The sequence below is a fragment of the Salvelinus alpinus genome, chromosome 17 (genome assembly GCF_045679555.1).
Source record: "Salvelinus alpinus chromosome 17, SLU_Salpinus.1, whole genome shotgun sequence".
In the NCBI taxonomy this organism is placed as follows: Eukaryota; Metazoa; Chordata; class Actinopteri; order Salmoniformes; family Salmonidae; genus Salvelinus; species Salvelinus alpinus.
The window spans coordinates 24197660-24214406 of record NC_092102.1 but is presented as its reverse complement, the minus strand read 5'-3'; the positions used below and the strand labels follow the sequence as shown (position 1 = coordinate 24214406).

Sequence of the window (16747 nt, the reverse complement as noted above, 5' to 3'; positions counted from 1 at the left end):
TACCGCATGGCAAGTGGTACCGGAGTGCCAAGTCTAGGACAAAAAGGCTTCTCAACAGTTTTTACCCCCAAGCCATAAGACTCCTGAACAGGTAATCAAATGGCTACCCGGACTATTGCATTGTGTGCACCCCCCACCCGTCTTTTACGCTGCTGCTACTCTCTGTTTATCGTTTATGCATAGTCACTTTACCTATACATTCATGTACATACTACCTCAATTGGCCCGACCAACCAGTGTCCCTGCACATTGGCTAACCGGGCTATCTGCATTGTGAACTGTTGGCCACTAACCTCTGGTGAACTGTTTGCCACTAGTGGCAATAAATATTATTGTTGCCAAAGGTTTGCCTCAGTTTCACCACTAGTGGCAAGCATTTGCAAACTTCTGGGAACATTGTGGTATACTATTTAGTTTGCATCAAATTTGCCACAAACTGGCAGGAAGTTTGTTGGGAAAAAAACATCTTTTTGTAAGGGATAACAGTTCTTTACAGATTACACATCCCTCCCATTAGACCCCTCTCAGACCACTCCCAGTCCTATCAAAATTCTTCTTTGAGAAATTGCATTTAGCTAAGAAGCAATTTTTACTTATTTTTGACAATTTTAATTGAAAACAATCACAGTAAGGTACTTAGTTGTTTACCAGAAATCATTTGATATTGAGATAAAATCAGATGACTTGGAACATTAAATAGTGCAGCTTTCTGTGCCATGCCTTTGTTTACTTTTGTTTATATTTATGCCTCATGGCCCTGTTGCCACTTTGCTCACCGCAGATATTGACATAATTTAATATTCAGTTGTTTTAGAAATTGAATGCTTCATATTGCTCGCAGACGTTCAGTCTAAACGGGTTATCATAGTCCAAAACGTGTACGGGTACGCACAACAGTGTTCTAGAATATTGGACCGTTGGCTTTCATACTTTTCGAATTCTCAGCGCAGCTCAAGCAATTTCTCCAACTGTCAACACATTCAAATGAATAGAGGGCTGGAGTACCGGAGACGCGTTGGTTGGGAATTGTGGGGAGGTGAGCGTTCGGGCTGTGTCCCCGCAGATGGTGATCTCCTTGGTAACTAGAATCGTAAAGTAGTTTCAATGAATCCTGCATTTTTTTGTGTTTGTATGTGTGATGCATTAGAAGAGACCATATGCCTTCAAGGGTGTCATGAGGGAGTGCATTTTTATTGATGCTCTGTCACAGCATCAAACTTAACATGCAAATGAGTGCGAGCCACCGGCCCAGGCTCGAGCAGAGGCTCAATGACATCATCACCATAGCAATGCTTATCGAGAACATGTGGGAGCAATCTTGCCATGCCAATCATTCATGTCTCACGTTGCAGTGGCGTCGTCGCGGCAGGGATGAGGCAAAGGAGGCCGTTCTCCAACAGCGTAACAGCTGCTCTGCAAGCTGCGCTCTAATATCGCTTATAACGAGAGAATTGTCATTTGCATATTGTATTGGCAGGAAGGTACCCCACGCATCTCTTATCAGTGATTATGACACCACCATGTTAACAGTGGTTGTACAGCAATTTCACAGCTGAGAGGAAGTAGAATAATTGTATTTTCCAAGTGATTGAATTGAACACCGTGTGCTGTGATTTTTCTCCTTGGTTCCTTGCAGTGTACATGGTGTAAGTGGGAAGACAAACTGCAATTTCAATGTTATTGAATAATTTGTTTCTGGTGGAAGATTTAATATCAGGCCCTTAGCTCCTTTACCATGAAGGTTGTAATGATATATCTCATGCAGTGGTCACTGTGAGTGACCATTATTAGCCACATGATCTTCCTAATTGGATTCTGTTAGCAGTGCTCTTCAATTCTGAAAATGTTTGTTCTAGCCTGTTTTCCTTGAACAGCTCATAAAACAAAATAGATGTAACTTATCATCACATTTATCCATCTCTAAACACGACATTTAAGTTAGTAAATATGAGAGTACATGTGTGGCTGCAACAGAGTGAATTATTAATTATGTGGTTATTAATTCTGTGAAGAAGATAATTGTGGTGATTATGGGTTACTGGCCTATTTTGGGTCACTGGCCTACACACAATACCCCATAATGTCAAAGTGGAATTATGTTTTTTGACAATTTTACAAATTAATAAAAAAATTTGAAGCTGACATGTCTTGAGTCAAGTATTCAATAATTTTGTTTAGGCTAGCCTAAATAAGTTCAGAGTAAAAATGTGCTTAACAAGTCATAGAATAAGTTGCGTGGACCTATGTAAAGTAATAGTGGTTAACATTATTTTTGAATGACTACCTCATCTCTGTATCCCACACATACAATTATCTGTAAGGTACCTCAGTCGAGCAGTGAATTTCAAACACAGATTCAACCACAAAGACCAGGGAGGTTTTCCATTGCCTCGCAAGGAAGAGCACCTATTGGTAGAGGGGTAACAAATAAAAATAAAACAGACATTGAATATCCATTTGAGCATGGTGAAGTTATTAATTACACTTTGGATGGTGTATCAATACATCCAGTCACTACAAAGATACAGGTGTCCTTCCTAACTCAGTTGTCGGAGAGGAAGGAAACCACTCAGGGATTTCACCATGAAGCCAATGGTGACTTAAAACAGTTAGTTTAATGACTGTGATAGGAGAAAACTTAAACAACACTAACCTAATTCACTGAGCAAAAAGAAGGAAGCCTGAACAGAATTAAAATATTCCAAAACATGCATCCCATTTCCAACCAGGCACTATATTAATACTGCAAAAATATGTGGCAATGCAATAAGCTTTTTCTCCTGAATACAAAGTCTAATGTTTGGGACAAATCCAATACAACACATTACTGATTACCTCTCTCCATATTTTCAGGCATAGTGGTGGCTGCGTCATGTTATGAGTATGCTTGTAATCATTAAGGACTGGGGAGTTTTTCAGGATAAAAAGAAGAAACAGAATGGAGCTAAGTACAGGCAAAATCCTAGAGGAAAACCTGGTCAGTCTGCTTTCCACCAAACACTGGGAGATGAATTCACCTTTCATCAGGACAATAACCTAAAACACAATACCAAATCTACACTGGAGTTGCTTACCAGGAAGACAGTGAATGTTCCTGACTGGCCAAATTACAGTTTGACTTAAATCTACTTGAAAATCTATGGCAAGACCTGAAAATGGTTGTCTAGCAATGACCAACAACCAATTTGACAAAGCTTGAAGAATTCTGAAAAGAATAATGGGCAAATTTTGAACAATCCAGGTGTGGAAAACAGCTGTAATCACTGCCAAAGGTGCTTCTACAAAGTATTGACTCAGGAGTGTGAATACTTATGTACATGAGATATTTCTGTATTTAATTGTCAATCAATTTGCAAAATAATCCAAAAAGCATGTTTCCACTTTGTAATTATGGGTATTGTGTGTAGATGGCTGAGGGAAAACATGATTTTTAATCAATTTCGAATTCGGGCTGTAACACAACAAAATGTGGAATAAGTCGAGGGGTATTAATACTTTCTTAAGGCACTGTATATCCCACAGTCTGTCCACTGTATGTGCTGTGTGCATCCAGGGCGAAGAGCGCATCCTGTCAGTTTGGCACTGTCCATGGGGCTGATTGTGCAGTGCTGTGTCATTGGTCCCTGAAATGGCTGTGATGCGTCTGTGTGCTTTTACGACCAGACCGGAGACAATAGCCTATGTTAGGCATTACGACCAGGAACATATTTTCCCCTAAAGCTATGAATTGTCCTCAATATACCTCTTTCTCAAATTCTATCTTAACTGTCATGTGGAGCTGAATACATTAACCATGCATTACTTTTACAGGCGCATCGAATGTGGGATTATAGCTGGTGGTGATCAGATGTTTATGTCACTCTATCATATGGCTTTAGGTTGATCATATCAGTGCAAAACCAAACAGCATGCAGACTTCCAAAATTGATTGACACTCAAAGCCTAGTTGCACCAATGATAGCAATTGTTTGGACACTTAGCCAATAAAGAAAACTCCAGTTATTGGAATCGTGATTAGCAACATGTGACTGATGTAGGCAAAGACATTCATAAATTCTCCACCTGTTGATGTCCTACCAAGGTTAATTGAACATATTAATTTATGTTTTGCATCAGTTGTCTTAATTAGTTTTTGTTTTTCTATGCTATAAATGCAGACAGATAGATATAGTTTGTCAAAGATGGATGGTCCTACAGCTTTAAGAATGACCGTCTTGTAAAAGTTTAATGAATAAATAACTCGCTCAGATCATTCCGCCTAATTGATATTCCCCATTGCAAGGCACTCACTCCCCTTTCTGTGCGTGAGGAGAAATCTCCCTCCGCCGCATCCAGAGCCGACGGAGCTGAAGCGAGGTATCAGCGACTTGCACTAGAGGGTGGCTGCACCATCAAACCGCTTCATATCTGCGATCTGCGCTTTTGTTTAAAATCCGGGTCTATCTACACAACACGTTGCCTGGATTTTATCTTGTAAACTTAGTACACCTAATGTGAGAGAGTGGCAAAGAATACGGAATCTCAAACAAAAGAGATGGGAGCCTTTGGGGTAATAGTAGGGACTTTACATTACATGGGACTCTACATCCAACTTAGTGCTTCCACAAGGCAAGGTGGACATGCAGAGGTAGAGAACCACATCTCCGGGAACGGTACGTTTCTGTCCTAATGTTTTATTTGGTTCAATTCTAATGATATTAGTGTGCAACATGCAGAAAGGAACAACTGACAGTAAACACCAGGAAGATACTGCGGGTATAGAGGGAGAGTAGCCTACGATCAGGGTGGAGGCAACTGATGCAAAGGTGTTTTTCTTTATAAAGGGAACACCTGAGGTAGAAGGATGAGGGATTTATTTTGCACATTAATATTACCGGTAGTCAAGCGCCTGCAGCTAATTCATGTTCTATATGCACTGTTATTTAACTTTTTTTTATTTGTTTATGTACAAATCTGTAGATACCGTTTTCTGTGAAATAAAAGTTAATACTTAGCACACTGACAATCATATTTACGTCATAGCAGCGCAATAGTGGGGGCAGACATATTATGATGAAAATACCTCGTGAGGGTGCAACTCTCCACATTGATGAATGACATATTGTTATTGAAAATGTCATGTTCATCTCAATCAACTGTATTATATTTATCCAAATATATGTGTGTGGAAGCTATCTATTTGTTTCAACTAAACTATGTCAGCTGGGTTGCTTTGATCTCGTAATTGTATAGTTACAACCATGTAATGATCAGCTTCTGAAAATTAACTGTTGAAAGAACCACTGCAGGTGGTAATTGAATACATCAAGCCTATATTCTGACACAATACTCATCTTTTTCAGAATGTAGTGGATAACAAGTGCCATGTAAGCAGTGGGTAGTCCAATAATAGGCTACAATGGTAAAAATTCTGTTACTAACTGGAGGACTAAAACATCTCTACTAGAGACACATCCTCTCTTATGATGCACCAACATTCTCTCTGGCTTCCTGCAGTCTATTTTACAGTTAGTTGCATCACTCAGATAAACATGTATTGTCTGGGTTCATCATCATCTGTTTGAGATTCCAGCTGCTTGGTTGTTAGCTCAGCAGATGTGTGGGCAGAAGTTTGGCATGTGTAGAAAAATGGACTGTTGAGAAGAGAAGATTGCGTGTGAGGCTAAGTGCCTCCATGCCCTTGAGCAAGATACTGATGATAGCCCGGAACAAAGTGTAACATCAGATTCTTACTTCTGCCAGCACTAACATCACTATTATGCCCACTGGTATTACTAGCAGATACTAGTATGATAACATGCATGGTATCATTTCTGTGGTTGGGTTGTGTGAAGTAGAGTGTGATGTTGGGTTGTGTGATCAGTGATGGAAATGAGATCTCTCTGATGACTCATTAACTTTTAATCTAAGGAGAAGCAGAGGAGGAAAACTGCAGAGGAGGAACATTGCCTCACCAGGCCTCGTTAGTCCACCATGGAAAAGCTTTTATATGTTGCCCTTATAAAACTTTATCCGAGTAAACCAGTTTGAAAATGGGAAGCACCTTGGTGTCCAAAATTAATGTGTAAAAAAAAAAAACGGACATTTGTATCAGGGTGTGAACCCTCATTACCTGCTCCTCCAGGGTGTGTGGGTAAACCTCTTGCCAGTGGGCTAGAACCAGACAGACCAGGCTGACATGCAGGTCACACTGTTACAGACAGCCAACTGTGTCCATCCACCGCTTGCCATCACCTCTACAGATGCATGAATCTCCCACTGCTTCTGACCTAAATTAGTGGCAACAGGGATAGCATAGAGCGTGTAAACTGGCCCTGAAAGGCTACAAGGTGGGCTAAATATTATAATATAATGTCCCTGCAGTCATTATGTCGGTTGACATTATCCATTATTTGTAATTCACTACAGATTTTCTGAATGCATCACCAACTGTTATGCAGAGGGATTTTTACAGTGCGTTCAGAAAGTATTCAGAGCCCTTGACATTTTCCACATTTTGTTATGTTACAGCCTTATTCTAAAATTGATTAAATTTAAAAAATCCTCATCAATCTACACACAATAGCCCATAATGACAAAGCGAGAATTTTTTTTTTTTAGACATTTTTGTAAATAAAAAACAGAAATACCTTATTGACATAAGTATTCAGACCCTTTGCTATGAGACTCAAAATTGAGCTCAGGTACATCCTGTTTCCATTGATCATCCTTGAGATGTTTCTACAACTTGATTGGAGCCCTCCTGTGGTAAATTAAATTGATTGGACACGATTTGGAAAGGCACACACCTGTCTATATCAGGTCCCAAAGTTGACAGTGAATGTCAGAGCAAAAACCAAGCCATGAGGATGAAGGAATTGTCCATAAGCTCCGAGACCGCATTGTGTCGAGGCACAGATCTGGGGAAGGGTACCATAACATTTCTGCCGCGTTGAAGGTCCCCAAGAACACAATGGCCTCCATTATACTTAAATGCAAGAAGTTTGGAACCACCGCCCGGCCAAACTGAGCAATCGGGGGAGAAGGGCCTTGCTCAGGGAGGAGACCAAGAACCCGGTGGGAGCTCCAGAGTTCCTCTGTGGAGATGGGAGAAGCTTCCAGTAGGACAACAATCTCTGCAGCACTCAACAAATCAGGCCTTTATGGTAGAGTGGCCAGACAGAAGCCACTCCTCAGTAAAAGGCACATGACAGCTCGCATGGAGTTTGCCAAAAAGCACCTAAAGGATTCTCAGACCATGAGAAACAAGATTATCTGGTCTGATGAAATCAAGATTGAACTCTTTGGCCTGAATGCCAAGCGTCATGTCTGGAGGAAACCTACGGTGAAGCATGGTGGTGGCAGCATCATGCTGTGGGGATGTTTTTCAGCGGCAGGGACTGGGAGATTAGTCAGGATCGAGGGAAAATACAGAGAAATCTTGATGAAAACCTGCTCCAGAGTGCTCAGGACCTCAGACTGAGGCGAATGTTCACCTTCCAACAGGACAACAACCCTAAGCACACAGCCAAGACAACGCAGGAGTGGCTTCGGGACAAGTCTGAATGTCCTTGAGTGGCCCAGCCAGAGCCGGACTTGAACCCGATTGAACATCTCTGAAGAGACCTTAAAATAGCTGTGCAGCGACGCTCCCCATCTAACCTGACAGAGCTTGAGATGATCTGCAGAGAAGAATGGGAGAAACTCCCCAAATACAGGTGTGCCAAGCTTGTAGCGTCATACCCAAGAGGACACTAGGCTGTAATCGCTGCCAAAGGTGCTTCAACAAAGTACTGAGTAAAGGGTCTGAATAATTATGTAAATGTGATATTTCATTTTTATTTTATTTTATACATTTTCAAACATTTCTTAAAAACCTGTTTTTGCTTTGTCATTATGGGGTATTGTGTGTAGATTGATGAGGGAAAAAACAATTTATTCCATTTTAGAACAAGGCTGTAACGTAACAAATTTTGGAAAAAGTCAAGGGGTCTGAAAACTTTCCGAATGCACTGTATCTAGCCAATCAAATGACATTAATGAATCAATTAAGTGCTAAAGAGGAGAGAAAACAACCAGATCCTGCAACTCCCACATAGAGACTGAGACACTGAGAGCCAACAGTGTACAGATTATGAATATACCGGTAATATTATTTAAACCGATAGGTTATTGAATAAAATATGACATGTCAAGGCAAAATTTTCTAATTTTCTTTTCAACAATAGTATGGGCCGCTATATAACAAACATCCACCTAACGTCCATGTCCTCTCTCTGCTCTCTGCTCTAGGCCTACAGTCACTCCTGCTTCAGCCTTAGCAGTTTCTGTTGACTATTCATTAAGCCAGGCTCACGCTGAGCAGGAGAGGCTGACAGGCTGGTCTCTGGCCTGCTCTCAGTGGTGGGATCCTGGCTGGGCTGGGCTGGCAGCAGCTCCTCTCCCTACCATGCTCAGCCAGGAGGAATCATCTTGGGACAGATGTCCCTCTGGTGGGAAGGGTACTAAGGCCTTAACCAGACTAGATTACCCTGAGACCAGGCAAGATAAGCTGCTCTGAATGGCACACTTCCTCTCCACTCCCTATTTTATGAGTGGGTGTAATATATGTTAGATGTTTAGATGAGCCTGGAACTACACTACAAAAAAATATGCTTTGCAGTTGTATAGAAGCTTTTTGAGGGCCATATATGGAGCAAACCATTGAACTATTTTTGATTTCTCCTAGCAGTGGGTAATGCAGGGAAGCCCTGTTGACCAAAAGGTTCCAGTAGCATAAAGTACCATTTACATTAGATTTTTTGTCATTTAGCAGACACTCTTTTTCAGAGCAACTTACAGGAGCGTTTATGGTTAAGTGCCTTGCTCAAGAGCACATCAACAGATGTTTCACTTAGTAGGGTCAGGGATTCGAACCAGCAACCTTTCGTTTACTGGCCCACGCTCTTAACCACTAGGCTTCAGACCTGCATTGAATGGACAGGGCACTTATTGCAGGCCTCCTGATACAACCTCCTTACCATTTCTCACTCTTTCTTTCTCTCCATTTCCTTTTCCTCTCTCTTCAAACGCAGCCCATTACAAACTGTAGGGTCAGCCAGCAGTCATGCAATGTGTTTTCTCTCTGTGTATTCAGTTCTGATGGCTCTTGTGGAGTGTAAGCGCTTCAAAGTGAACCAGTCTTTTCCTTGTCATTTCCCTTTCATGTCCTTATGTCTCTGGCCAAACATATCCCCAGAGCACTTTGGAGAAGAAAATATGTGCCTTTTGACTGGCAATACAGAGTCACAGTCTCTGTCCCTTTCATGCCAGTGTCTCTGGGAGTCACCAATTCTCCCTGGCTCTCCCCACAGAGAACAAACCATATTTCCTCTATATTTCCTCCAGCCTTGATCATAAGACGACTGGATTGAGGGATCCTTCTGGGCTCTGGTTGGAAGAGTGAGCAAGCTTATCTCACATTAGACACATGACTGCTGTGGTGGCTATCGCAGACCTCCTGGAGCGGACTTGGCAGGGCTCATATGTTGGCAGTCAGCGTGAGTAGTGGAGTCATGTTGATTTGCTTTAGTGGAGTCGAACTGAGATTTGCTTCTCCAAATAGCTTGCATGCCCCCATGGGTGTCCCGAAACGAACCAATGAAGACAGCAGCTTGAGTAAATGTTTGAAGTATAATACCTCTTTGTTTTTAAGAACAGGCCACATGCTAAAAAGAATAAAACCTTTTTAATTTATGTTTTTTCTTTACATGTGGCTTGTCCTTGAAAACAAAGAGGTATTATACTTTTTGTCAGTATTAGGTCGGAACTGATCAGTTAATAACAGACATATGCACTGAGTTAGAAACTTCACCACGGCAACTACTTTGTGCAACCTTGATGACTAATATGGATTGACATCAGTGTCACATTGCTGATGGGCACCAACAAATTATTACTCCCATTATCAGCATTACACAACATTCAAGGGCTTGGAGAAAAACAACTTTGTCTACCAGTTATGATTATACTTTTTTGTTGTTGTAATCAGGCAGATTCATTTGATTATTTTGTAAACACGAGATAGATTTTGGTCACACCAGTAAAAACATATTTATGTTACTGCTTTTCAATAGGCTTACAGTATGTTGCTACTGAACGCATGTGGGCTAGTTAGCAGTATTATTCAATCTGGTAGCCTACACAGTGCGTTGAAAAACAATGTTATCAGTGTGGAAATACAACGTTAACTAGCCATCATGATCCCGTCTACCATATCAGAGGCCTGGCTCAATTAGAAGGCTGGCCTGGGGCCATGTTGAGACAGGGACATCCATTATACCGTTTCTCTTTCTCGCCAGTGACCAGCCCTAATTATGCTGCTGTGGAGCGGCTGGTTCACACACAGTGGGTGAATGGAGACCCAGCAGCACTGTTCAATCATCTCATTCTGGGAATGGGCTGGCTCAGCCAGAGGTGGTGATGGTAATACACAGGAGACTCACTTTTTCTGTTTCTCTTTGTATTTATAGTGTGTTCCATGGTATTTTCTTGGTTTTAATGATCTACAATGTTGTGTTTTACACAATAAGCAAGTGTAGAAAGCTTGGAATAACTGAGAGAAATTTAGTACGAAAGGCAATTTGACAACAGGGAATTGATATCTGCATGCATGTTGCATGTTATTCACAGGATTGTTTAAAACCCAACCATTAGCTCCTGTCTGTCTTTCATATTCAATGTTTCTGTCTTTTACCCGTCCCTCTAATTGCTGCCAGTAATATTTTAAGGGCTACTTGGTATTTCAAAAGGCTAGTGGGCTGGATAGCTTGCACCTATCAGTAATGTAGAATGGTAAATTACATTTTTCTGTGGTTTTGTATTGCTTGACTGCACACACCTCCTGCTCAGAGCTAATGCTCCCTTCAGCAATGGTTCTGTCTCTATCCAGTTACTTTGCTGTTAGATTGGTGCTTTGGCCAAGGACGGCGGGCCTATTACAATGATATGTTCACAAATATAGCAAAAAGAGATGTTGCTAATTAGATCGTCATCTGGCTATCATATACACAATTATGCAATACCATGACATTCAGCCATCTGAGTACACTGATGTATTAGTAGTGTTGGTTACAATGATGGATAGTTAATAGCAAGCTTTTGTCCCCAGTTAGATGTGATTGAAGTCATCACTTCAGTTGACGGCCTGGAGGATAACATTTAGAAGGACAATACATTTAGCTACAAGAGATGATACATTCTACTGCAGATAAATTATTATCAGGCCATCGTATTCACAGAGTCACTTTTGATTAGTGGCCAAAGAAATTAGCTTATGTTTTTTTTTTGAGGGTGTTGTTACCCTATCTGGATGTCTGGGGACTTTTCTGCAGACGGTTGATGTGTTGCGGCCTATCAAATGTGACACTTTTCATGGCTGTTTTTCTTTTTAATATGGCACGTCAAAGTCATTGCTGCTCTCTCTCTACAGTCATGCTGTCACAGGCTCCACTGATGTGGCATTGAGAGAGACTGTTGAAAGCTGGTGTTCTGTACTTTTCAATGAAAAAGAGACAGTCTCAGAGTTCTCAGAAGTGTTTTATTTTAAATGGATTAAATGGGTGGTTTGAGAAAGTGGGACGGGCATATTATATTTATCTGGTTTTCTGTTCTTATGTGAAGGATATTGATTGGTATTCAGCCATAGGTGGCTGGTGGCACCTTAATTGGGGAGGACGGGCTCATAATGGCTGGAACGGAATGAATAGAATGGTATTTAATACCACTTAATATTTTGGTATCACTCCATTCACTCTATTCCAGTGATTATTTTGAGCCGTCCTCCACTCACCAGCCTCCTGTGTAGCAGTCATTAAATAGGCTAGCTCATCAAACATGGAGTTCATGGTAAGCTAGGATTGAGTAATAAGAACAACTGTGCAATGGATAAAGTGAGAATCCAGGTTTTCAGTGCACTTTTAATTTATATTGATAAATCATGTTAATTATCAGGTTGCAAACATGTAACAAAAGTAACAATTTGACAAAATCGCTCCCGATCTTGTGTTTACCTTTTGGAATGTTTCCTCCGATACATTGGTGCGGCTGGCTTCCTGGTTGGATGCGCGCTGTGTTAAGAAGCAGTGCGGCTTGGTTGGGTTGTGTTTCGGAGGACGCATGGCTTTCGACCTTCGTCTCTCCCGAGCCCGTACGAGAGTTGTAGCGATGAGACAAGATAGTAACTACTAACAATTGGATACCATGAAATTGGGGATAAAAAGGGGGTAAAAATCAAAAAAGAAAAAAAAAAGGAAACAGCAAATCACCTTTTGCTATTGTATTAGATAACACAGAATTTTCCAAGTCTTTCCTGTCTATATAGGACTTCCGACTTGCAGTCCACAGTGGGCCGGCCAGCTTGCTTCTGTCTGATTCAGTTTATTTCAGATGAGCGCTAAACATAAGCAGTGAGTTACATCATTCATCAAAGTCACCACAAGTGAAGGGAGATGAAAAAAAGACAGCATGGCTGTTTTGTTAAATCCCTGACTACATGTTCTCCAAAAAGGCCCTGTTTATTTCTTATTTTTGGTGTCAGGTTGCCCCATGAGCATCTCCTTAGGAACGCCTGAGGAGGAGAAGCCGATTTAAGTGGAGGTGAATTTCAGTAGCACTGTCGGGCAATTTCAGTAGCACTGTCGGGCAGACTTCCAGCTCCTCTCCTGCTCTCTTATCCTGGCCCTGGCTGGCTCTCTGAGCTATCAGCTCTCCTCTCAGTCTCAGCTGCTGGAGAGAGAGACTCCTGGGTGCATTAGGAAGGCGAGAAGATTAGATACCAAATGCTGATGTCTCTCGTAGCGCTGCATCACACCATTTGTATCTGGCCCCAGAGAGCTGGCTTGGATGGCTGCTGGCTAGCTAGCTGGCTGGGGAGATTTAAAGAGGACGAGCAAAAATATGCTCTTTTTTGTTTTCTATGTTCCTTTCTTTTTTTACTTGAAGGTTCAAAGGGTTTCAGTGGAGTTCACACCTTTAACTGGCTGTGTAGGCTGTTGTGTGTGCATTTTGAATCCATGTCTACTGAGTCCAGATAGAGCTTCTGGATAGCTACTGTATGGCTTCCCTAGGAAGTACTGTTGTGATTATTGATGGTCCCATCTCTGAGGTGAGGTATTTGCCTCTGAATTCATTGATTGTTGTGGGGAGGCTATTTAATCGCTCTCCTTCGTGACGGATGAAACACAGTGGAAACAGTGCCATGGAGGAGTCACTAGTTGCATACGTCAATGGACTCAAAGGCCCCTTGTCTCACAGGATACTGCTTGCATATTGTTATGCAGGCAGCTCAGCATGGGGCTCAGTGTTTGTCTGTCATGTGACCTTTATTTTTTGTACAACAGTAATATCACTCATTTGGTACAGTGTTTAACCTAGTTGAATATTTTTCTGTCCTTTTAGCTCAGCCAGAAATTCTATGAAACAGTGACAGAGTATTTAACACATTCTCCCACTGGAGAGTTTTTGCAGTGTTGGTTTTTAAGACATTTAGATAATGATGATATTCTTACCAATTTGTAACAAGAAAAATGCTTTGTATGCACAACAATAACCAATAAACACCATTCTGTAAATCGCTGAAGTGAACAATCTCATTTAATTATTATGTGATCATTCTGAATGATGCTATTTTGACTGTTAGATGTGTTGGAAGTAGCATACAGATGACTGGATTATAAAGCCTTGGCATTTCCACTAGATCATGTTAAACATCCCATGCCATAATCATTTAGAGCTTTTATGCTTGTTATAGTAACTACTGGTTGTGACCCAAAATCCTGCTTTATTAAGCTCTGTAAAATACATTACACATATTTTATTGTGGTGTTATATACTGTAGGCCTAAATCTCCAATGACTTCAGCTTTGTCCTGAGAACAGAGAGGCTTCACAAGGTTCATGTATGATCATGTTTGACAGCTGTTTTTCAGATTGTCACTTTATTGACTTTTTGTAATCAGCTGCATAAATCCGAACTCTGTCTTGTGTCAAAATTGATCATGGAGAAATTGTACGACTCAAACGAGGGTTAATCATATTTTAATTTCAATTAACTCAGCTTCCACTGTTCTCCAAAATATTTACAATACCTTTTTCCAGGAAAATTACTAGGCCTAACCATGTAGACTATTCATTACAAACAGAAATATCTACAGAGAATTTCACTTCATAAGAACGAAAGCGAAAGACGTTCACTAAAGACTAATTTCAAAATGGGCTATATGCATTACATCACAGCATAAACAAACCAACAGCCAGATGACCTTTGGATAGTTAGTCACTGTCTGTTTACTGTGTCTTCAAGATGCTTACAGGTGTCTTTGAAACCTGACCGCTGCTATTTACAGTATATTAAGCGAGCATCATAAGAAGAGGCAATTATTTCAGTGGAGTGGATGGAGCTGGCTGGCCTGCCAGTGATAAGTGAGGAATCAAAGGGAGAGGCTGTGCTCAGCGACGAGCCTCTCTCTGCCTGGGTCTGTGGGGGCAACTGCAGAGGTTAATGAATCTGCTAGGCCAGCTATCATCTAGGGAGGGAGAGCGCGTCATTGCACATCACTCTCATAACTTGTTTTCATGCTATTTTTCATCCAGGGGTTAAAAGCTGCAGTGACTACATATGTGTTTATAGATACTGACATTCGAAAAGATATTTCTTGTTAAAAGAATCAAGACTAGGCTATAAAAGAAAAACACGACTGTGTGTAGAGTGCATTCTGTGTTCTTTGTAAATGTATGTCCATTCCCAGGGCCCTCAAGATGTCCTCTTTTTAAATGTCACTATTCTCCACTATCTCGAGTTCCTCTTAGTTCCTCTTCTTCAAATGACTCTCCCTTTTCTTTTCTTCTCTCTTCTCTCGTTCTCTCTCTCTCTACTGACACCATCTTCACCCCTGGTGTGTTTCTCTCTCCATCGCTCTCTCCCTTTGTGAACACTCTGGCATCCCACTCACCTTCCCTTCCCTCTCTTCCCGCATCTACATTCTATTTTCAAAAGTGCCATGTACAATCCTTGAGTATCTGCCTCCAGATCAGTAGAGATGTGTAGTTCATTAGAGCTCCCCCTGTACTGCATAACACTGACATCTTAAGAGGAGGCTGATGATGACATGATTCATATCACTAGATTGCCTTACAGATACCAGACATGCTGTGCTGTAAGGAACAATATCCTCATACATCATCCCACAGCAGCAGGAGCTCTAAGCGACAGAGGCAGACCCCCAGCATGGATCATAATGGTTTTGAGAGCTGGGGTTTTGGGCTGCAAGGTGGAGGGTGGAGGGTGGGGGGGGGCTTTACATGTAGCTAACACTGTTAGTGATGAAACATTTTGAAATCCTCAGCCCTGTGGATGATGGCTGGAACAAGAGCTATACGAATGCTACCACATGGAATTTATTGACCACACATAACAGAGATCACTAATACGCATCACCATTGTCCTGAGTCCATTGCCCAATGTTATTTACCATTACAATATGAACCGATGAGCTCTGTCTAGAGAACCTCTGATAAACTTCAGTCACTTTTTACGTTATTTTCTGTGGCAGGGGATATTCTTTGAACTTTGATTTTGAGCCAAAACAGCAGGGATTGCACAAAATGAGCTCTAGTGAGATCAAGTTGGAGAGATGCCCAAGGCTGTGGATGGTAGTGGTGGATTAAATGGAAGACGGTATTGAAGTTTTGGCATCAGTATTCTTGATGCAGGAGTTGGTTATTTGAAGCCAGTGTGACTCCATTGTGCTTAGCCCTTTGTTTCTGGAGTAATTGTGTGAGCTGTTGATATACTGCTTTATTTCTTTCTTTCTCTCTCTCTCTGTCTCTCTCTCTCTCTCTCTCTCTCACACTCTCTCTCTCACACACACTCTCTCTCTCACACTCTATCTCTCTTTCTATCTCTCTCTCTCTTTCTATCGCTCTCTTTTCTCTTGCTCTCTCTCTCTCTCTCTCTCTCTCTCTCTCTCTCTCTCTCTCTCTCTCTCTCTCTCTCTCTCTCTCTCTCTCTCTCACTCTCTCTCTCTCTCTCACACACCCTATCTCTCTTTCTATCTCTCTCTCTCTTTCTATCTCTCTCTTTTCTCTTGCTCTCTCTCTCTCTCTCTCTCTCTCTCTCTCTCTCTCTCTCTCTCTCTCTCTCTCTCTCTCTCTCTCTCTCTCTCTCTCTCTCTCTCTCACTCTCTCTCTCTCTCTCACACACCCTATCTCTCTTTCTATCTCTCTCTCTCTTTCTATCTCTCTCTTTTCTCTTGCTCTCTCTCTCTCTCTCTCTCTCTCTCTCTCTCTCTCTCTCTCTCTCTCTCTCTCTCTCTCTCTCTCTCTCTCTCTCTCTCTCTCTCTCTCTCTCTCTCTCTCTCTCTCTCTCACTCTCTCTCTCTCTCTCTCTCTCACACACACTCTCTCTCTCACACTCTCTCTCTCTCTCTCTCTCTCTCTCACACACACTCTCTCTCTCACACTCTATCTCTCTTTCTATCTCTCTCTCTCTCTTTCTATCTCTCTCTTTTCTCTTGCTCTCTCTCTGTCTTTTTCTTGTGTTCCTGCTTTCATTCCCAGTGATTACTGCTGTTCCCCAGAGCTAGCTACATTGTAAGGGGGGAACTACCAACATTTGTCTACTGTTGTCTAACCAGTGGTGTACAGTACTTAAGTAAAAATACTTTATTGGGGGTATCTGTAATTTACTTTACTATTTATATTTTTGACTACATTTACTTCACTACATTCCT

At 41.5% G+C, this 16747-nt stretch overlaps 1 protein-coding gene across 1 annotated transcript in view; it reads left to right on the top strand.

Annotated features, from left to right (window-relative positions):
* Positions 1–4292: 4292 nt before the first annotated feature.
* LOC139542568 (V-set and transmembrane domain-containing protein 2-like protein) overlaps positions 4293–16747 on the top strand; it is a 36950-nt gene continuing 24495 nt past the window's right edge. The window contains exon 1 of the mRNA XM_071348157.1: positions 4293–4652. Coding sequence (XP_071204258.1) covers positions 4535–4652 — 118 coding nt within the window. The 5' untranslated portion in view covers positions 4293–4534. The remainder of the gene's footprint in view (positions 4653–16747) is intronic.